Source organism: Oryctolagus cuniculus, chromosome 14, assembly GCF_964237555.1.
Source record: "Oryctolagus cuniculus chromosome 14, mOryCun1.1, whole genome shotgun sequence".
NCBI lineage: Eukaryota > Metazoa > Chordata > Mammalia > Lagomorpha > Leporidae > Oryctolagus > Oryctolagus cuniculus.
The window spans coordinates 45,153,019-45,177,031 of record NC_091445.1 but is presented as its reverse complement, the minus strand read 5'-3'; the positions used below and the strand labels follow the sequence as shown (position 1 = coordinate 45,177,031).

The following is a 24,013-nucleotide window of genomic DNA, read 5'->3' as shown; positions in this document are numbered from 1 at the left end:
GCTTTCCTTGGAAGAGAGCGTGGGAAGTGAGTTGTGTGGTAATGGGGTCAACCTCTCATATGAAGAGTCTGTCCTCATATCCGGGGAAGTGTAGAAGAGGCAGCTTCTCTGACTTGAAACCTGGAGGTGCTTCTTGAGAACGGACACCTCCTCCTGCAGATCTCCCGGTTTTGTACCGTTTTGTAGTAAAGAACTTTCTCACTCAAGTGCTCATGAATACAGCCCTTGTAAATGATGCCGTGGCTGCCCAGAGAGAGGTATACAAACTCTTGGGTCACGAGGAACCATGCTGATGAGTATAACAATGCAATCGGAACAGGTTTTCAGCTGCTTCCATGTAGACACAAGGCTTTTAAAGGTGTGTTTCAAGTGATATGTAAGCTGTATTTACCAGGATGCCTTGCAACATTGTAAGCACTGCAAGTCAGTGTTAACAGTTGGTCGTCAGGACAGCTTTATAAGGTAGCGATACCATTATTCTTGTCTCAGAGATGAGGGGAGAACAAAGCACATAGGGAGCAATTTCCTCAGGATCAAACAGCCTGGATGTGAGAGCCTGGTCTTGCCAAGCTTGTGTACAATGAATAAAAATATTCATATGATTTAGTTAATTGAAGACTAAGCTTGAATAATTAACTTACAGAACATCATTGTCCAATCAAATGAAAGCACATAAATTGCTGTCTTAAAACCAACACATGATATAAGGAATAATTATCCCTTTTAATGGAGGAGCTGATTTGAGATCAGAAATGGGGAACAATTTTTCCCCCAAAGCTGAAAGTAATGTAGTTATATTGTGAAGTCTTTATTAATTTACTGTAAATCAGTAAAACCCCAAGCATGGAAACACAAATGAAGAGAATGGAAAACATGGGATATACCATACCAAAGCCAGTCTGTCTTTCCATTATTCCATGTGAAATAGTTTCTTAATTAGAAGTTTCTGAAGAATTACATCTCAATCTTGCATCTTCTCGCTATATTACAGGGTAGAATATTATGGAAACTAAGCTCTGGACTACTTTTATTTTCACGCTAAGGACGTTAAGATAAGAAATTTTAATTATGCTCATATGGTAGCTTCTGTTTAGATCTTGCACTGCCCAATTTGAGGTAAAAAAATAAAACCAACAAAAATGAAGTAGTGTATTACAAGTCACAGAGATAAACAGGATTTAATTAGACATTTCAACTTAGAGCTATCAGTATTATTCATCTCCCCAAAATAGATGTATATACATAACCATGGTACATGTATGGTTTATTCTGAAGATTATTAAAATCGTGCATTGTGAGTTGGCAGTAGACACTTTATCCATTGGGAAGAAACAGAAGAGTAGTTGTATGAGTATGTATTTTCACTTGCCACTAGGAAAAGTTCACTAATAGACTCTTTCTAAAAACTGGCTCTAGTCCATAAACTACATTGTAAGAAACAAATGGAAATCTACAAAAGCAATTCCCAATCCTGAAAGCTTTAATTAACACAAAAAGCTCATGTCGTCAGTGATAACCATTTTAAACCAAAAACTATTTCCAGGTTTTCCTGAGTTGTTTACTTTTATAAATTGTGAGAGTTGCATTAATACTGTCTCCAATGCAAATGCTGCGGTGTACCCTGTGAAATAAAGACCAGGGAATTCCCCCACAGCTCCAGCCTAGGCGTGGCTGACCCACATTCTATCTATTTTGTAGTCAATATTCTATCCCTCTGTTTACTGACCATTCTGGGGACTGAAGAGACATTAGTGATGACCAGCTTTGGCTAAGGAAGGCTCCTGAAGTCTGGATTATTTCAGGAAAGGGTTCACTAGAGCAGGCCTTGTGGATATGGCTTTGATTCCATGCTCAGATTGTAGCTTACTTTGGATCATGGAGCAGGTCACCCCATGTCTCTTCTCTGGGTCTCACAGTTCTCATCACCAACAATGAAACAGTTGGGTTATACCATACCCTGTGTGGTTTTAGTTTTGAAATCCAGTGACTACATGTCAACCAGCCTTTCTTGGTATTCTTATCCCTGCAATAAATGATACTACCCTTTGCTGCAAGGTGCTTGCTTCATCTATCTGTGGGTTGAAGGACAGAATTGAAATTTCATTCCATGGAATTAAACAGATTTGGGGCCATGCTCCCAGTTATAGGAGAACTCTCAAACATTTTTTATCTGTAAAAACAGTAGGCTTATTTCTTGGTTTATTAAGTACCATTGGGTAGAAACTTGCATGATGCAGCAATTCTCTCTAATAAATTTTGTTAATCTCTCCCCACCTTTTTTTTTAAGACATACTGTGTATTTTATATTCTGTAATAAAGTTTTTGAGGAATATTCTGTGAATTTGCCAATGGTAAGTGTTTGCTCTGGGTTTAGTAATGAAAGGTCAAGAAAGTCTCCTATCTATGAAGGAATAATAAAATCAATAAAATAAATGACCAGTGAATTCCTTCCTTGGGCTTTAGGCCTAGGCACAGTTGTTTTGTAAGTGCAGTGTATGTGTTGTTGGATGCAGGGGGACATTTGATAACTGGACCACCAAGACAGTTGGGGAGGCAGCTGTAGTTTATGGGGCTGAACCAAATCTTTATAACAGAGTTTAGTTCTTTTACCTCTGCCAGGTTTGTGTTTTTCAGGGAATAGGGAGGAAAAACTCACTATCATGAAATATGAGCCCTGATCCCTAAATCGTTTTCAGACTGCTTGTCTCTGTCTTTAGTATCTTAAAATATTGCTTTACTTATGTAAAAAGCAAAACTCAAGGTTTTTTTGCTATTTCAATAGTATTGTCATAACTAGATTTAGGTCAGTCCTCCCCATCCAATAGATCCCAGAGATGGCTGCTCTCCTCTTTTTCATGCTGAGCAAAGTTTGAGTTCTTGGCTTGCACCAAGTACTGAAGAAGGAATAGAGACCCAAAGGCTTGTAATGTGGATTTCACACACTGGATTAGGGATCACAGGCATGCAAACATTTTTTTTACAGTCTGGTAATAAGAAAAACAGTACAAGTGTTGCCTGTGTGGAGTGGTAGTCAGTAGAAGGAAGGAATGAATGATTTTAAGTTAATCAGCAAAGAAATTATGAAAGGATCTGGATCTTGAAGAATGCTGAGTAGTTCATTGCACAAATGCAAGACAGTAGGCATTCCAGAAAAGTTTGTTTTATGACTTTAGCTCAAATTGCTAAGAGGACAGAATTAGGGGCCAGTGGTGTGGTGCAATGGTGAAGCTGCTCCCTAAGACACTGGCATCCAATACTGGAGTACCAGTTCAAGTCCTGGCTGTTCTGCTTCTGATCCAACTTCCCAGTAATGTGCCAGGAAAACATGATAGCTCAAGTACTTGGACCCCTGCTGCCCACTTGGGACACCAGTGTGGAGTTCTAGGCTCCCAGCTTTCACGTGGGCCAGCGCTGGCCATATGGGGAATGAACCAGCATATGAAAGATCTCTTTTTTCTGTGTATCTCTCTCTCTCTCTCCCTTTCTCTCTCTCTCTCACACACACACACACACACACACACATATATATATATATATATACACACATATATATATACACACACACACACAATTAGCAGAATTTAATGTATGGGAGACAGAGGAGTTGTGGTGACTCCCAAGTTTCTGGTTTAATTGACTTGGGAGATAGTCATTCACTGAAATATAAATGGCAAGGCAATGACAAATTAAACCTTTCAGAAAAGGGAATGCTGTGCTCACTGCCCAGCTTTAAAGATTATACTCTGTAGCAAAGTGGAGCTTTGCCATCCTGTACTGTTTCCAGGCAGTGGTGTCAGAGGCACTGAAGTCCAGCACAGATGTGACATTTGTATCTAGGCAGTTGACTGCAGGTTTTATGGAGCAGAGGAGGACACTGTGTCTACAGATTATTTTTTTGGGCCTTCTAAGAAACTCAGTCATCCCTGGAATGTTAACTATTTGTTACATTTGTGTCTTCATGTGTGCTGGTGTCTACTTTGGGTTGGGTTGGATTGGATTATCAGTCTTTGGAAGCTAACCAACCCCTAGTGTCAAGGGCTTTTGTGTTATGGGGTGCTTCAGAATGATTTGTTTTCTTTATCATGTTTCTCACACAGAAGGTTTAATTACCAATGGCAATGGTGACTCTATGTTTGAGCCCTTGGTCCTGTCAGTTTCACTTGATATACAGGCAACTAAGAGGAGCAAAGCTCTGTAACATTTATATTCAACAATAGAAAAATCAACACTTCCTTTATAGATGGAAGTGTATTTTTAACATTTAAAGATTTATTTATTTGAAAGGCAGATGCATACTAACACACACACACACACACACACAGAGAAAATATGAGAATATGAATGAGAATGTATCTTCCATCTACCGTTTTACTTCCTAAATGCCTGCAACAGCCAGGGCTGGACCAGACTGAAGCCAGGAGCCTGGAATTCCATCCACATCTGTCACATGGGTGGCAGAAACCCAAGCACTAGAGCTTTTATCTGCTACTTCCCAGGCATATTAGCAGGAAACTGGATTGGAGGCACAGGTAGCTGTGACCTGATCCCAGGCACTGATAGGGGATACGGGATCACAGCTACAGCTTAACCTACTGTGTCACACTACCCGCCCCAGAAGTGTGTTTTATGTGGGCTACTTCTTTACATTATTAGTTTCTGTATGGACAATGTTGGAGACATGTATTCACAAAAACCCTCATATGTAATTAGGGCATGGTAGTTCTCAAAGGCTTTGGTTTTAGAATATCAGTTTATGATACCTTTGTTTTGTAAGCTTAGTGAGTTTTGATAACATATATTCAACTCTCTATGTTTTAGCTTTTAGCATTGTTTTTGCATTAAGCTTCATTTGTAGTACCGACCAACAAATAATTCAACATATAAAGAAATAACCATGGCTTAAGGTTATTTCTTCAAGATTCATACTAATAAAATTCGGTGGTGGGAGAAGTGATGACCTCTACATTCATATCTAAGACCCAATAAGCACTGGACATTTAAATTTGGAACAGGTAGGGAAATAGTGACAGAAGGTTCATGCATTTTGTTACATTCTAAGAAAGATGATCACAACAAAGGTACTCTGGGACCACAGTCTTTTTCAGTTAATGCCCTTTGGAGCAGCCATGCTCTGGCCCTCTCCAATAAGCAATAGAAGAAAGGGTTCAAATGTACCCTTTGGCCTCTAAGCTGTTCTAGTACTTGGGATTAAATGGACCCAAATTCCCCAGACAACTTCTGGTGCACACTGGCTTCTCAGGATGACTAGGGTAGGGGGCTGCCTCAGTTTGAGTTGGGGGCTATATAAGTGACAGGTGGGGGGGGTAAAGGAGCAGGAGAGAGAGAGAGAGGGAGAGAGATGGATCCATGCCTCCCCTTTCTAAAATAGCACTAATGCCATCAAGAGGGTCTCACTCTCATGAGCTCATCTACCCCTACTTACCTCCAACAGCCACATCTCCAAATACCACTGCACTGAGTAGCAGGACTTCAATGTATGGATTTTGAAGATACACAAATATTTAGACCATGGTAGGCTCCTTTAGTTGGTTATTCTTCAACCAGAAGAGACTGCCATCCATTGGGAATTTAGTATAGATAGTACTGTAGTAATCAAGGTTAACATTTATTTATTTATTTTAATTTCAAAGCAGGTTTATTTTGGGGCAAACAGTTTTGGAACTCATGCACAGTTGCAGTTTGTCTCATCATGCACATTTCCATGAGCTTTTTTTTAAAACTTTTATTTAATAAATATAAATTTCCAAAGTACAACTTTTGGATTATTACAGCTTTTACCCCTATAACCTCCCTCCCACCCGCAACCATCCCATTTCCCACTCCCTCTCCCATCCCTTTCACATCAAGATTCATTTTCTGGCCAGCACCGTGGCTCGATAGGCTAATCTTCCACCTGTGGCACTGGCACCCCAGGTTCTAGTCCCGGTTGGGGCACCAGATTCTGTCTTGGTTGCCCCTCTTCCAGGCCAGCTCTGCTGTGGCCCGGGAGTGCAGTGGAGGATGGCCCAAGTCCTTGGGTCCTGCACCCACATGGGAGACCAGGAGAAGCATCTGGCTCCTGGCTTCAGATCAGTGCAGTGTGCCGGCTGCAGCGCACAGCGCGCCGGCCACAGTAGCCATTGGAGGGTGAACCAATGGTAAAAGGAAGACCTTTCTCTCTCTCTCTCTCTCTCAGTGTCCACTCTGCCTGTCAAAAAAAAGATTCATTTTCAATTATCTTTATATACAGAAGAACAAATTTAGTGTAAATTAAGTAAAGATTTCAAGAGTTTGCACCCACACAGAAACACAAAGTGTAAAGTACTATTTGAGTACTAGTTATAGCATTAATTCACATTGGACAACACATTAAGGACAGAGATCCTACATGGGGAGTAAGTGCTCAGTGACTCCTGTTGTTGATTTAACAATTGACACTCTTGTTTATGGAGTCAGTAATCACCCTAGGCTCTCGTCATGAGTTGCCAAGGCTATGGAAGCCTTTTGAGTTCACCAGCTCTGATCTTATTTAGACAAGGTCATAGTCAAAGTGGAAGTTCTCTTTTCCCTTCAAAGAAAGGTACCTCCTCCTTTGATGACCCGTTCTTTCCACTGGGGTCTCACTCACAAAGATCTTCCATTTAGGTAATTTTTTTTTTTTTTTTTTTTTTTTTTTTTTTTTTTTTTTTTTTTTTTTACCAGAGTGTCTTGGCTTTCCATGCCTGAAATACTCTCATGGGCTTTTTAGCCGGATCCAAATGCCTTAAGGGCTGATTCTGAGGCCAGAATGCTGTTTAGGACATCTGCCATTCTATGAGTCTGCTGTGGATCCTGCTTCCCATGTTGGATCGTTCTCTCCCTTTTTTATTCTATCAGTTAGTATTAGCAGACACTAGTCTTGTTTATCTGATCCCTTTGACTCTTAGTTCTATCATTATGATCGATTATGAACTGAAACTGATCACTTTGACTAGTGGGATGGCCTTGGTACATGCCACCTTGATGGGATTAAATTGGAGAGGGAGGAGATGTATAGTTCAGCATATGCTCAATTGGACTTACCCCTAATGGTAGAGTTAGAAACGTGTCAAGGTTAATATTTAAACAAATCTGTGTTCAGGTTTCAGCTCTGTTTATCATATCTTCATGATGTTGAATAAGTTGTTGAATTTCTCTAGGTCTTAACTGTAAAATTGTTTGTTATTAGTACCCACATGTAGAATTGTTGTCAAGATTAAAGGAAAACCATACATTCAAGCTCTTAGCATAGTGCTTAGAACAATGTAGCTTATACTTTATGAAATAAACCTATCTGAACAAAAGTTGAGATTGGTAACACAAGAAATGATTTTATTTTGGTCTAGTGATTTGGTAACTAAATTAAAAAATCAGATAAAATTTGTATATACTGCAAGCAAGTCTGTTCATTTAACACTTTAGTTGTTTAATTAAACATACACAAATTTGTGTATGTGTGTTAACATGTGACTGTATGTGCCTTTATAATCTTCTCCCCGCTCACTTCTTTGGGAAACTGGAGCATTTCTACTGTCATAATGAGTTTCTACTAGTGTACCACTTCAAAGTTTGGAATATATTTTGGAATATAAAAACTGTTTTCCATTTCAATGGAACCAGAAACTATTTAAGCCCACTTTGTTTTTCAAGATTATTCTCTCACAAACATATTCCCTTGTGCACCAATAAGGATGTGCTCCAATTAAATGTAACTGGCATTTAAATGACAAAAGCCAACCAGCTATACACACACTCAAGTTTCAAAACCTCAAGTTCATATCAATCACACTTTGTCAATCTCTATGTCATGCAATCTAGTGAATATCCATGTAATCTAACAAGTATTCTAAACTGCTTAACATTTACATTTTATAGAAACTGTTATTGTTTTTCCCTTCAGACATAAGTGACTCAGATGAAAAAGGTATATCCAATCCTGTTCTCATATGACCTGAATAGTTAAAGTGGCAGATTCATCTGATCTCAGTAAGAACACATACCAGTATGGTTGTGAACAGCTGGATTTTCAACCCAATTAACTAAAGTTGAATGAATACATATCTCTGGATTTAATGCTTATATAGTCATATTTCTTATAGCCACTAACTAGTACTAAAAGCATTTGCCAAAACTCCAAAATGTTTAAAGAATAAAGGGGGAAAATGCTCATTACAGATAATAAACTTGGGGGTGGGGTGAGTCTATTGTATTTCAGTAAAATTTAAGCTTCCAGAGGGCAAGGAGTAATTCCAAACACTCATGAAGAATAAAACAAAAATCCAGTCACCATTACTAACTCAGTATTGTTAAGAAACAGCCTGTTGAGCTGGGAAATGAAGAGGACTTTGTCTTCACAAGAGCTTTAATAGTTCGCTCTTTTTAACTTCAGTTCAAAATGTGTTATAAAGACCTGTGGGATTTATTCCTGCACATTAGGTAGGCTTATATATTTAGAAAAGAGCTGCCAGGAATATATCAGCAGAAAGTGACTTTAAGCTCTAGTAAATGATCTGGTTTCTGGACTTTCAAAGGAAATCAATCAGAGAATTGGATCCTGTGAAATGAGTGGTTTTCTCTGGGGAGGTCATCCCCAACCCACTTCCATGGCTGTACTTACCCAGAATGAACCGGATTCAGGATGCAATAGTTTTGTGATTAGTGTGAATGACTGTTCCTCACTATATAGATTCACAATTGATTTTCAATTAACAATAATTCTTGTATTTATATAGTTATCAGAGAAAATCTGAATGCTGTGTAGTTGATGAACTCTAATTTATCTTCATACTATCTTGATTATTGTAAAGGTAGGTATTCCAATTATATTTTAAGAACAAAAAATAGAACCCGAAAGGTTAAATCATTGGCTGTGGAAAATTCAGCAAGCTGCTAATAATGGAATCACCAATTAAAATCTGGAAGTCCTGAACTTCTAATTCTGTTTCCCCCAACATATCTAGTCAGTTAGGTAAACTTTGATTATTTTTGTTGAAAAAGAAGTTGAGTAAATAATTATTTGAAGAGATAAACACAAGATTATATTTTTCAGTATTTTGGTGCTGAACAATAATTGGGCTTAAGGCATTTTTATGTATTAGCTCACAAGCATGTTTCTGTGGCCCGTGTTAATGTCTTTGAGTCGCATGTATTAGAAGTTTTTCTCCTGGGAAGGGAACAATGTAAAACTTAAAATCTGGAGTTAAGTGGGTATGATTTTCAGGGACTAGATATTTGTATACCTGGCATTGTTTAGTTGACAAAAAATATCCAACAAAAATGTACTCAAAACTCTTACTCAAAACCTATGGGCCAGTTACTACCATCCTTTAGTCCTCCACCTTAAATATGGGACTCCAGTCTTCTCCCCCAGCCCTGTTTTTTCTTCCAGTACACTTCTTCCCCGTTCTTCCTCTGACTTTATGACTTGGTCCCTCTACACTGCTGTTCCCATCTGCTCGTACACAGCAACCTTTTCATGTGTCTCCCCAGCTTCTTCAACCCATAATGTATTACTTTTTAATTAATTCCCCATAATTTTGAGATGTTTAATTACTTAGGCACAAAAGGATACAGAACAGTGTCAGGGATTTAACTCCCCACCCCTCAGTTTTAAAAATCCAACATTTGAGAACAGCTGAAAGCCTTTATTGAAGCTCCTCCCAGTGTCATCTCCTTCCTTCCCTCCCCACTATCATGAATTCCATGGGTGTTACTCAGTGGCATGCTTTCATGTGTTTAACATCTGTCTGTATAACCAGAAAATGTGTAGTATTTCTTCATGCCAATCATTTCTTTCTGAGATTTTCATTTTTCAAATATGGCTTTGGGATTTTTATTAGGGTTTTGAGACTGCCCATGGTAGTACATACATATGACTCTGTTCCCTCCTATTCCATTGGATCCACATTCTAAAATTTACCCATTCTTCCAGTGCTAGACATCTGACCTGCCTGTAATTTTTTTCTCTAATACAAAGAGCTATGCAATAACCATCTTCAAGCATCTTTCCTTTTTCAAACTGAGAGTTTTTCCAGAGCATATGCTCATGGGGAGTAGATCTGTCTCTTCATTTTCATATTAAACAATTATTGGGACAACTGATGTACTCTACTTAAAACTCCCTCCTCCATCTAAATAAAGACACTTCATGAGCTTTTCGACTAACTTCAGTGGAATGTCAACATCCTGCAAGAGAAGTATTCTTCCTCACTTCTCCAAAAAGACTTTCTCCAGGGGCTCTGTATTTGTTGTGATCAGAATTAAATGAGATTATATGCATGAAATTCTCAAGTAGGTGTTTGATAATTTTTTCTTGTTGAATTTTTGGGCATACAAAGAACAAAAAGTTAAACGACATCTACTCTGCACAGGCATTGCTTTAGGAACTGGGGAGATGCTAGTGTCATTGGTGTCTGTCTTTTTCCCAAATTAAGTTGCCAGCTGCGTGTAACTTACTAACACACTGGGTGACATGCAATGAAAAAAGTGTTGAATCAAGAAATAAACCTAACGACTCTCCAAAGGCACTATAATGTCAAGGGACATTCTGAAATGTGATGGAGTGAGTAGCTTATATCCATGATAGCTGAACTCTCCACATGTTACTGTATTCTCACTTTGTGGATTCTGATTGTTTCTGTAAATTAGGGGTGGTTGCTTATCATTGGTCAAAATATTTGAGTCATCAAAATCATATTCTTTGATGATGATGATTATGATGCATACCAGAGAATTGACTATTTCCTGAATCCTTTACTTGTGCAGAAAATAACATTCCTAACCTTTGATTATCACCAATATTTTTTTTCTCAAATTTTAGGTCTCATTGTCCATGAAGGAGCTGCAGTTTACAGAGTGTTTAAGCGCTGGCGGGCTGTTAACTTGCACTGGGATGTATTAAATTATGACAAAGCCACAGACATCGAAGAAAGTAGCCGGGGAGAGTCTTCTACAAGTAGGACTTTATGGTTGCCATTGTCAGCTCTTCGCAACAGAAACTTGGTCCACCCAACGCAGTTAACCTCACCCAGGTTTCAGTGTGGCTATGTATTACTGCATCTGTTCAATCGGATGAGGCCTCATGAAGATTTGTCAGAAGATAACAGCTCGGGAGAGGTTGTGATGAGAGTGACTTCAGTGTGACAAAAATGTATGACGACGCAGTGCAGACCACCCTGCATACCTGGGAATGTAATTGCAATGAATGGTGAAACCATAGCACTTCTAAAAACACACATCTATGAACTTTTTAAAATTTATGCTTTTTATATGAAAATTTGAATTGCAAATACATTTTCTGAAAAAAAAAAGAGTTCTCTTGTTCCTTGCTTTCTGAGTTTTCACATCTTTTATAAGTTAGTACTTGAAATCATTATATATATAATTTAACCCACTTAGTTTAAGAGAATGATGAAAATTTTCATTAAGGCTAAAACTATTTTTTCTTGTTTTAAATATATTTTTATCAAACTTTTTGCTCATGTGTAATTCTTCAGACTCTCTATGAACTCTACTGTGGGTAGATTCCTGAGTCCCTATTAAGTGTGCAACAAAGGGGGACTCCCACTATGCTCTGCTGTGGTCCTCCGGTGCCAACTACTGGTTGGTAAACTTGAGCACAACTCATTTCTACTGTGATTTTAAAGAACAATCACCCCCCCCCAAAAAAAAAAAACCCACAAACTTCTATTACCAGGAATGCAAGGTCTATTAATTCTGACTTCCTTCATAACCTTTGAGATGGTACAGAGATTATAAAAAGATAAAAATGAGTGGAATGAAAGTTTTACTCGAGTACTTATTGCACAGGCAGGATTATGAATGCTTAGAACCCCAAAAGCTCACCAAATATTGCATCGTATTATGTAACATGGACTAAAAAAATACTGGCTCACATAAGAATTGCACTCTAACAGACCTATTGAATGCTGTCATAACCATCTTAATTGGATACTCATTTTGTAAAAGCTTATATACCTTCTTAATCGTTTAAACACTAATTCTGTACTCGGTTTAATGAAGTCCTTTGAAATAGCAGCAATGAGAATTTCTCTTTTACTAGATGACTGAAAGAGTATTTTTTTAAGTGACAAGAGAATTGAGTAATCAACTCCCCAAGAACAGGTGCATGATGGTTCCACCCTTCTACGTTCCTAATGGAGGTAATTGGCACATGTTCATGGACAGTGACAGATTAGATGAGACAGCAGGAAGGTATGCTTTCATCAGGAGCCTGAGTTGAACATACTGGCTGTTTGAAATAATTAATGATTAGCTTTTAAGGCACATGAAATTAAACACGTTATATTCTATGTTCTGGAAATAACCTTTGAGCAATTAATAATAGAATAGCTCATGTTTAAAAGTAGCGTTGTGATTCCTCCATGTGAAATTCTCCCAATACTTGATATAATAGTTTTCCAATTAAACAATTGCATCATAAGTGAGAGGATGTGGCAGTTTACAGGAATATAAAGAATGGACCATGAAGTCAGGAAAGAAGAAACACTTACACATTCTTTAGAGGAAAATCTAGAAGGTGAGAGTGTTAACCTCCCTGTTCCAAATGGTGTTTGCTTCTTCTAATCTGATGTTACCTGAGCACAGTCTTGGCTAAGGCTCCCATCATCAAAAGCACATCATTTAAGGGCAATAACTTTGCTTATTCTTGATGTTACAATTCAGAACATTGTATAAGTACTGAGCAGAGACTTTAGACACAGATTAGACTCTCTCTGCTACTTAATTAGTGTGCACCTTTGTGTTCACATCAGCTCACTTGAAAACAGAAAGGTACAAAGGATGAGAAGTCCTCTCCATATTGTGTGGGTGCATGAGATAGAGACCCCTGGAGTCATCGAGACTTGTAGAAATATCAGCCTAAAAAGTGAGCTACCCTGACCTCCTGCCTTCCCAGGACTTTGCCCAGTGAATGTGCCTTTTTTCATAACTCTGTATTTCTCCTCACTGTCTTCCTAACCCTCACTGCCTAAACACACACACACACACACACACACACACACACACACACACTGTTGTCTTAAGAATCTGGCAGAATTTCCACTTAATAAAATGTACCACCCATTAAATCATTACCAAGAAACTCAAAACAAAACACTTGGATGGGCAACACATTTGTTTAGAGAACTTTCACTGCTTTAAAATAGTTAAAATTCTTAGTGTCATGCTCTATGGATTAAAATATAAACAGCTAACTTTTCAATTGTGAATGCTGTAATTCAGACTGAGGCTGCCTGAAATGTCAAATACATTTATGGCAAGAAAATGAGTTGAAAATTTAAAAAAATGACTTTGAAAAAAATTTTCCAATATTATAAAAATATTGTCCAGGGGAAGGTGTTGTGTCTTGGTGGGTTCAGCTGCCACTTGAGATGCCCTCCTTTCATATCAGAGTCCTGGCTACTCAGTGCTTCTGATCCAGCTTCCTGCTAAGGTGTCTGGGAGGCAGCAGATGATGGCCCAAGTTATTGAGTTTCTGCCACCAGTGTTGGAGACCCAGATGGAGTTCCTGGCTCCTGGTTGTTGGAGGTATTTGGGAGTAAAGCAGCAGATAGAAGATTTTCTCTTTCTCTCTCTCTACCTGTCTACCTTTCAAGTCTTTTTTTTTTTTAGAAGAATGTGTATGCAGACCATCCTTTTTCCATGACGAACTTGCAGTATGAACATTTTTGGGACTGCCTTCCATGTGCCTAGCACACTGTTAGCACAGGCAGGGGATGAGCTGGTTTGCAGGGAGACTTGATGTGTGAGGCAGACTATATGTGTTGTGCATGGTAACATATCTGTGGGGTGTCTGATTAAGTCACTGGAGAGCTCACAGGACTTAGGTCTTGAGGCATGGCAGTGTTCTGGGAGAAGTATGGAATACAGGTGATGCATGACCACATCCTAGGGGGCAGTTGAATGTCTATGACTGACTTCCACAGGAAACTATGAGAACATGATTTTGAATAAGCAGTGCCAAGCTTTGGTAAGGATGTTTCTGGAGGTGGGTGATGGGATGTAAATTCAATCACCTCTCAACTGCGGTACATTCAGTAATGCAGTAGAAGTACTGAGCATCCTGTGGATTCTCCCCAGAGACAGCAGACTCTGCAGCTCTGAAAATGAAAGTATATCATAGGTCGTGCAAAGAAGAGGATAGTTTCCCTGTTACTATGTCTTCTGATTTTTCCTGAATGCCACATTTTAATTTTCGATTCCATACGTCCCAGTAATGTGAAACATGCCCAAGTAAAGCAGGCTCCCTGTGCTCTTTCAATGGCTGCCCCTTCTTGCTTTTCTATTTCCCTGTGGGTTAGCAGTGTTACCATGACCTGCAGTTTCTGCTGATGCACACATATTCCTTCCTTTCTTGTCTGTGGAGTAAAACTGCAAAGTAAATTTGTCCTTGCTGCTCCAGAATGAGACTAGCTGTCACCTAGGGAGTGATGTCTACTTTTAAACAGATGTTGTGCTTTCTCTGTATTTGCCATTATACCTTATTTTGTTTTATTTGCACATGTGGTTGACAGTAGACTATAAATATGGTGTATTGCCAATTTTTCTTTCCAAGTTCATCCTTTTTTTTAATGTGTGCTAAAGTTTTTTACTAAATAATATATAGGAGAGGTCTTCAAAAATTTGTGGGAAAATTGAATTAAAATGTAAGTTTATTGTTTTGTAACAATTTTTAATTTTAATTAAAAATTTTTTCATAATACACATTTTCCATGAAATTTTTGATGACCCCTTGTATTTATTATTATGCCATGTATTGTATATAATATATAAATATGCTTCACTTATACATGACGTATAGCCAATATGGATAAAATATATGTAATATATATGTTATAGTGCTATATAACTTATATATTGAAATACAGCATATATATATAAAATGGCATGTTCTATAAAATAATTTAATGTCCTAAATATTAAATTATTGGATAAAGACCTTAAAAAGTTATATTAGGGAATCATTTTCAACTTATCAATACAGAAAAGAAATTCCCTATTGGTGTGTGTAATACAGAATTGTGGCAAATTCTCTAATTTATAGTAAAACTTAAGGACCTTGGCCCTGCAGTACCTACAGATTAATTCAATGCCTTCATGAAGGTGCTATTTTATACACTATATATTTATCTAGTAAATTAGAGTTCAAAGTTTTTTAAGGCATTTCCAGCCTAGAAAATTTGAGTATAGGACACTGGGAACGCATGAGAGAGTGAAAATAATGCATAACAATTTATAAATTTGTGGTGGTGGTAGTGTGCGTTTAAATCAAAAACCTTAAACCAAAGAACTTTATATTCAGTTTTCAAAAAAGCCACCAGATTTTCTTGCAATTTTTTTTTTTTTTTTTTTTTTTTTTTTTTTTTTTTTTTTTTTGGACAGGCAAAGTGGACAGTGAGAGAGAGAGACAGAGAGAAAAGTCTTCCTTTGCCATTAGTTCACCCTCCAATGGCCGCCGCGGCCGGCGCGCTGTGGCCGGGCACTGCACTGATCCGATGGCAGGAGCCAGGTACTTATCCCGGTCTCCCATGGGGTGCAGGGCCCAAGTACTTGGGCCATCCTCCACTACACTCCCGGGCCACAGTAGAGAGCTGGCCTGGAAAAGAGGCAACCGGGACAGAATCCGGTGCCCCGACCGGGACTAGAACCCAGTGTGCCGGCACCACAAGTTGGAGGATTAGCCTAGTGAGCCACGGTGCCGGCCTCTTGCAATGTTTTATATCTTTGTGTTGTCCTTGTGTAACATAGCTTTTCAGGGGTCATTATCTTTTTCTGGTGATACAAGCAGAAAAGGAACAGATTTGCTCTAAAATGCAGAAAATGCAGCTTCGTGTGTGTAGGTGTGTGATGGAAACCTGGACATTGTAATATTTTGTTTTCTGGACCCATCAGACAGGAAGAGTTAAAGCAGCCATGGTGAGGCAACCAGTGGTGCATTTAGCTCCTGGTCACAGATGCCCAGGCGCTTTGGTACCACGGAGACCTGTCCAGATGCTGACATGGCAACATGGACAGTGGATGGGGTCTATAGATACTCAGTAGGGCACTCTGCCCCTGATGCCCTTGGAATGTCAGGAAGACACAAGAGGGGGATCCAAAGTGTTGACTAGGGACCAAGAGGTAGAAACGTTGTACTACATCCCCTGCAATGCAGTTGCAGCTCTCAGGATTCTTGCTTCTCTACATCCTCACCCTTATTCATTAATGCTTGCTCCAGCAAACAAAGTGACTTTAGCCCCATTATGCCATTGTTAAGGTTATTGTTACCGATGAGGAGGCCCCAATGTGTTCTTGTTTGCCATACTACTAGGGATTAGCCGCAGGTTACCCAGGGAAGGCTGTCTTCCATAAGGAAGGGCCTATTGAGCTATAGAGTCAGAGAGGCAACCTCGACAGTAGGGACAAGGAAAAGTGACAAGATTGAAAGCTTTCCTGTGAGGTGGCAGTGAGGGTAGGCTGTCTGAGAACATGGGTGAGAGCCAGGCTGACTTCACGAATTTTATGGGCTTATAAAGGATGAAGTTGGGTAAATTGGTTCTTGGAGGAAATGAGAATTTAAGAATAGAACACATGGGGGCCAGCACTGTGGCTCAGTTAGCTAATCCTCTGCCTGCAGTGCCAGCATCCCATATGGGCACCCGGTTCTAGTCTTGGCTGCTCCTCTTCCAGTCCAGCTCTCTGCTGTGGCCCAGGAAGGCAGTGGAGGATGGCCCAAGTGCTTGGGCACCTGCACCCACATGGGAGACCAGGAGGAAGCACCTGGCTCCTGGCTTCGGAATGGTGTAATTCCTGTCATAGCAGCCATTTGGGGGGTGAACCAGTGGAAGGAAGACCTTTCTCTCTGTCTCTCTCTCTCACTGTCTAATTCTATCTGTCAAATAAAAAAAGAAAAAGGATAGAACACATGACTGACCAAGGGTTCAGGGACATTTCCTAAAGAAGGTAACCTCCAAGTTGAGAATCTGAAAAGCAGGGACTGACCTAGAAGCAGACACAGTGTGCTCAGGAAGCAGGTGCGTCTGCAGGGACTAGGTGGACTTGTTGGCTCCTGGATAAGAGTGGAAGAGGGAAAGCATGGGAAGCTATCCAATCTGGCCCTTGGAATCCCAGGTGTTATAAACATGTGCCAGTACTGAGATAGGAAGCTTAGGGCTAGAGAAAGTGGCAAAATGATCCTCAGTTCTGTGGCACATTCCCTGAGTTTGTGTGCATGTTAGACAGCCACATGCAGATGTCCCAAAGACAGCTAGATGTGAGTCCAAGCCCAGGGGTGTGTGTAAGGGGTGAAGGGAGCACTGCCCCTTGGGTCCAGCCCTTGGGAGAGGGAGTTGGTGCAAGGGGAGCAGGCAGGGTAGGGACAGAAACCTGGGGAGTTAGATGCTGAGAAGCCATGGGGAAAGACTTCTTCAAACTGAAGAGGAAGTCAAGGTGTCAATTGTAACTGTAAAGTAAGATCAGGGCTAGGATGCCTCTGAGACATTTTGCAGCCAGAAGGACCCAGGAGGCTTCAGGGAGGTTTCGGGTGGGGGAGAAGCCATTATCTAACCGTGAATGGCAGTGAATAGTGGCAGGCGGCTGTTTCCTCACAGCAGGGTTTCTCTTTCTTTCTCCCTTCTTCCTTCTTCATATGTCTCTTCTCCTGCCTGTCCAGATGTGTGCCCCTCAGGCCTCTGTGAATGATGTTGGAAATGTGGTTGTAGATGGAAGGGTAAATAAAGAGGGAGATGATGATCTCTGCAGAGGACAGAGAGGATATTGTCAGGGTCTTAACTTCAACAACAGGGAGAGGGAGATGGAGATGGGGCTAGAGGTGAGGGTGCAGCTTTGTTGGAAGGAATTTAGGGCGCCTCTGTCAGGTGGCTCTCATTTTCTTCAAAAAAGGAGTCACGGCATCTCAGACTCAGTTTATCTAAACCAGAACTCTGCCTTTCTTCTTGAAAACCCGACCCTCTCCCATCGCCATAAATAGAAATTTCACTCTTCAGCGAGATGCTTGGACCAAAAAATCTCAATGGTATCCTTAAATCTTCCCATTCCTTTGCATCCCGCAATCACTCAGGGATACAATCAGAATCCAATCAAGTCACCCTTTAATGTTTCTCCCAAATCTACTCACTGTTCACCACCTTCTCTGCTGGCCTAAACCACCTTCTTCTCTCTTGGCGACTGTTACATTAGATCCCTGAGGCCAGCTCTCCTGCATTGAATAGTGTGTCCCTGAGAATTCATGACCACTTGGAACCTCATAGTGTGACCTTACTGGGAAGATAGGATATTTACTAGTTAAACTGAGGTAAATGGGGTTTTGCATATGAAATTAGTTAAGATGAGGGCATGAGGAGAAGCCTTCATCATAAAAGTCCATGTGAGGACATACAGATACTAGACACACCAGGAAGAGCACCACGTGACGATGGAGGCAGAGACTGGGAGGATGCACCTGTAGATCAGGGAGAGACAGGGGGAATATGGCCTTGCTCAAACATTGATATTGGACTTCCAGACCCTATAACTAGAGAGAAGAAGTGTCTATTGTTTTAAGCCATCCATTTATTCATACTTTATTAAAACAACTCCAGGAAACTAATAAAATCCTCTCGCCTCCCATAGTCCTAGCTCAACAAAGCATCAGAGTCATTGTTTTACAATGGAAAGCAAGTCCCATCACTCTTCCACTTGTATGTCCTTAAGGGAAGACCCATCCCACTGAGAATGAAGTCAATATGCTTGCGATACCCCTCATGCAACCTTCCTCCAATTCACTTCCTTATATCTGCTCCTACCACTCTCTTGTTCAGCCATGCTGATGCTGGTTTTCAGACATGTAAATCCAATTCCTGCTTTTGAACTTTTGTGCTTGCTTTTCCTTCTACATAGAACACACTTTCCCACAAGTCCTCATGACACCACTTTGCTTTCTTTTTGTCGTGAGGTCCTCTCAGAGCCCTTGAAAATGGTACCTTTCTCCCACTCTGCCTTACTTTCCTGGAAAAACCTTCCACTACGCAGCACATACATGGGCATCTTTGTTGGGGTGGTTATCCTGGCTACCATGGGTGTGTTCTCTGGTCTGTGCTTTCATTTGAGTGCATTGTTCTTAGAGTTTAGACTTCAGGAAGGCTGTCTATTCCAAACCTGGGCCCTCTCAGTTGTGGGAACTGCTGTGCAGAGTATCTGCTTATCTGTTTATTTCTCTTTCCCTCAACTAGACCTTAAGCTCCATGGAAGGTGGGGCTCTGTTCTATTTGTTTCCGCCCTCTAGTGCCTAGAGGAATAACTGACCCAAAGTCATTTCTCAACAAATATTATTTGAAAAAAAAAAAAAAGTCAATCAATAGCTCTGCAAAGAATAAAAGAGGAAGCTTTGAAATAAGAGGAAATTGTGGAAAGTTTAAAAATAAACTGATGAATAGTGGGTAAGAGAGGGAACTGAGAAGGATAAGGACTTCCTGGAACACCAAGGTGAAAGTCGATGTCAGAAACCTTGAATTTACAAGATTGTCATGTGAGCATCTCCTTACCTGGATTTAGCTTTAAAATCTTGCACAATTATGTTAAACTGTGTAGAAAGAGGCCTTGCTCAACATCAAGCACATCAATAACTAGACAGCCTTTGCATTAGGAAACCAGGTGACAATTTTTAAAGCAAAATAAATTGCCAACATTCATTTTCTAGGAAAGTGCATGGCATCTGGAATCAGATCATGTCTAAGATCTCTTTTAGCTCTAAAGTTTGTCAGTTTTCCTCCTCCTCCTTTTTTTTTTCTTTTTTATCACCAATACTACCATTGCCAGCATAACCAATTTATCTCAATTCGTTCCTTACCACGATAGACCACTTCTAGGATACCATCATTTCAGAAACGATGACAGAAGCTCATTTATTTGACGCCTAAGTCCTGAATAGTTCTTCTTTCCAATAGTTACTCTACCAGCCGGGATCCTGGAAAACAACCTACAAATAACTTAAAAGGATTTGTGCTTGGAATAAATTCTCCCAAAAGGAAGAAAGAATTAATCTTTAGGGAACACCTTAAGATAAGCTGTCTATAAGCTCCTGTTTTGATGTATTAGACTGTAATTAATCTTGCCACTGCCTATCTTGAATTGGTGTAATAGCTATTGAATAATCAATTTCTCATTATATCAGTTTCCTAGAGACTTCTCTGTGGGCTGCAAAAATATCTATGCAATTAATGTCTAAATGCCCTCTCTAGCAGATTGGTGAGGTCTTCCCATTTGGGGAAAGGGTGAACGTCTGGAAAGAGCCAGCTTGAGGGGTTTAAAATCAACCTAGAATAACTTGATACAAAATGCTTTTTCTGGTGATTTCTTCCATGTGGAGTAACTTGCCAGACTGTCAGCTGTGCTGGCAGTGGATGTATATGGGAGACAGAGTTTAGACACTTTTCTCCTAAGCATTCTTTCAAAATCTCATAACGCATGTAAATCAAAAGTTTGGATTTGGCTATTGTAGCTTTTCAAGACCATGCTTCAGGTGAATCTCAGTGGCTTAGGTTGGATTTGGTAAAAATTGTCGAAAGTTTCCCATGTTTTGGCATTGGTTGGAGTTTGAACAGCCACCACTCTTCATGTTCAGTGGAACCACAGGTGGAAGGACCCTATGATTCCATGTGTGGTTGTCCAGATGCTTCTGTAGATGCTTTCTCACCTACACCTAGAGCCTATGGAAGGGGAGCAAGCAGGGTGTGTGAGTGTGCATGTACAGGGTTGTGGTCTGGGCAAAGAACCAGCAGCTATGCAGTTCCTGGATCAAAGTTATTTATTAAGTAGCTTTCAGCATAGCTTCCTCTCCAAGTCAGATTGAATAATTCTTTGGAAAGAGGGTTCTGAGACACATCTCCATGGAACAAGCAGAAGGTAACTGTCTTGTATTGGTTTCCTATATTACCTTTGTAACAAACTGCTGCTTACTTAGTGGTTTAAAACAACACAAATTTATTATTTTGTAGTTCTGGAGTATAGGCATCAAAATACATAAATATTTAATTATTTATTGGAAAGGAATTTACAAAATATTTATTTATTTGAAAGGCAGAGTGACAGAGAAAGAGGGAAAGAAGAGAAAGGACTGCCTCTACCCTCAACACTCATCATTTTAGCCTCTGCTTTTTTGTCCTCTCTCTCTTACTTTGACTCCTCTGTCTCCATCTTCTAAGGACCTTGTGTTTACATTGAGTCCAGGCAGTTTATCCAGGATAATCTTTCCATCTCAACATCTTTAGCATAGTCATTTCTGACAAATCTCCTCTGCCATGTAAGGAAGATATTTACAAGTCTGGTGGTAGGCCATCAGCTTCTGTGTGGGTCCCTTATTCTGCTTGTCCATGTTGTGTCCTCCAGTCTGTGTTGATGTGCAGGCATGGTTCTTGAGGGTCAGAACTCTGATGAAAGCTGCCTTGGGTCCTGCTTGGGCATGGGTACTTCTATGTACAGTTATCTGTAGGAATAATATCTGTTTCCACAGATATAGACATTATATTGGAGTCACCTGATTATTCACATTTAAGTCACAGAAGCATGTAGATTTCAGGTGACTGCTCAGCCCAACAAGGAAGAGATGGCCTTGGAGATTATTATGCTAAGGGAAATAAGCTAGGCCCAGAAAGAACAATGCATGATCTCACTTGTAAGTGGGATATAAAATAAATAAATAAAAGATGGAATGCATAGAGATGAGAATAAATCAGTGGTTTCCAAGGTCAGAGTGGGGGATATGAAACAAGGCAATCAAAGGATACACACACAAACAAATATGTCAAATGAACAATTTGAAAGAGCCAATGTATAACATGGAAATTATACTTAATAATAGTGTACTGTGTTCAGAGTTTTTGCTAAGTGATTAGATTACAGCTTCTCTTTCATAGGGAAGAAAGGGGGTAGCTATGCGAGATGATAGATATGTTCATTTTTCCACTACTGTAACCATTTTATGATACATATGCATCTTATAATGATGCATACCTTAAGTATAAACAGTAAAATTTACTTTTAAAAAGAGGGAGTTTGGCATCTAAGAGTTAAGACCCTGTTTGGGATTCCCATGTCCCATACCTGAGTTCCTGGGTTCCAGTCCAGCTCTGCTTCTGAGTCCAGCTTTCTCCTAATGCAAATCCTGGGATGCAGCAAGGATCGCTCAGGTGTTTGGTCCCAGCTACCCACATGGGAGACTTGTGCTGAGTTCCCAGCCCCTGTCTTTGACCGGACCTACCCTTTTCTATTGTGGGCAATTGGGGAGTGAACCAGCAGGTGGAAGTTTTCTGTCTTTGCTTCTGTATCTTTGAGTCTGTGCATTTCAAATGAAAAGAAGATTGGCAAAATGTGAGTGCTGGTTTCAGTGGTGCTATGTTAAGTTGCAAACTGCTGACTTGCTCATGCTTTATTTGGACCCCATCACAGAGCAATCTGCTTCAGTTTCTGAATAATTGCTGCATAGCAGAGAGCTCCTAGGGACCACTTCTTGAATTAAGCAGCCCAGTGGAAGTTATTGGTGATGAAATGAGGTCAGACGGACCTTCAAGCAGAATTGTTGTCCAAATCTCTCTTTTTTTACTTCTTTGCTTATTGATATTTAATTTCACACCTATTTTAAGTTTACAAAGTAAAAATTATAGATAAGAATGGTTTTGGAGGGTACAGTCTTAGAATATAAATTAACTCATTAACACCTTAAATATAATTTTCCATGATAATAAATAAATATAGTGATTTGTTTGAAGATTCTCAGAGCGCTTTATTTAACAAAGCAGCAGCTGATACAATGAATCCTTGCTGGGTTAGGCTTGTTTGGGATGTTCATTATTTCTGGTTCCTGGGTGAAGACACCCTGGCATGAAGAGGCTAGGAGAAGCATGACGTTCGCCCAGCCAGGATGTGGCAGAGCTGAGTGTAAACCCCATAGCCTGACCGAACCGCCTTCCTGCATCTGCCACTCAGTAGGCCCTTATCTTCCACTTAGTTGTTTCAGTGGCATGCAAAGATAAAACTCTCTATCAGCTTGCTCTCTTTCTGTCCCTTTTCTCTGAATAGTCAAATAAAGGAGATTTGAGAATCTACCAGGTCAATGGATCAAGCCCCTTATATAGACTTTCCTAGCATTCCTCATCACTAGCTCTTGTTCTTTGACCAACCTCAAGTCCATTCATTTACTAACTTATTTCTTGCTTTCTGCAAAAGATATATGCAAGTACTTCAGCCGATTCCTGGTAAATAAAATAAGTGTTTTTTTTTTTTTTTTTTGATGCAAAGGTATTTTTGAAAGCTGCGTATGTAGTGTCACAGGTATGCTCAGGTTTCCAGCGTGGCTTTGGTGAAGGCAGCTACGTGCCAGATTTCTGAGCAATGAGGCTTAAGCAGAAGCCACGTTGACCAACTCTGGGATTATCTTTGATTTCCTGACAAAAAGAGACTGGCTGCATTCTCCCTTTCTTGCGTTCAGTGGCTGAGGTGGCTAGAACTGAACCAGCAACCATGAAGTTGTGAGGATGTGTGAATTCAGACATGCAGGCTCTGACATCGTCAAGCGTGTAAACCAATACGGGCCACTGCTTACCCCTTAGCATCTTGTTACAGGAGGAAAATAAAACTTGGTTTAAGTGGTCAGATTGCCTGCTTTTGTTTTTGTTTTGCTTTTACCAAAGAAAACAATTACCATGACACACAGAACATCAAATTCCCAATTTTTCTTACCACTTAATTGTGGAATTTGAGTCAAGAAATGACTTTAATCTTTCTGAAGTCTCTTTATTTTCTGTAATTCTAGCCAAATACTGCACTGAATTCTAAGACACAAAACGCAATAGCACATTGGATGTAGTCTGAATAGGTGTCCCAAAGTAACATGGTAAAAGTTGCACATACCATCTTTCTCCCACAACTTCTCAAACACAACACCTCTCTGTTCTTTTTCCCCAGTAAATGGTACCACAATCTACCCAGGTGTCAAGGCAGA

At 39.9% G+C, this 24,013-nt stretch overlaps 1 protein-coding gene across 1 annotated transcript in view; it reads left to right on the top strand.

Annotated features, from left to right (window-relative positions):
* Positions 1–11,303, top strand: part of MARCHF11 (membrane associated ring-CH-type finger 11) — a 116,370-nt gene extending 105,067 nt beyond the window's left edge. The window contains exon 4 of the mRNA XM_008262080.4: positions 10,838–11,303. Within this exon, the coding sequence (XP_008260302.2) occupies positions 10,838–11,160 (323 nt within the window). The 3' untranslated portion in view covers positions 11,161–11,303. The remainder of the gene's footprint in view (positions 1–10,837) is intronic.
* The last annotated feature ends 12,710 nt before the right edge of the window (positions 11,304–24,013 follow it).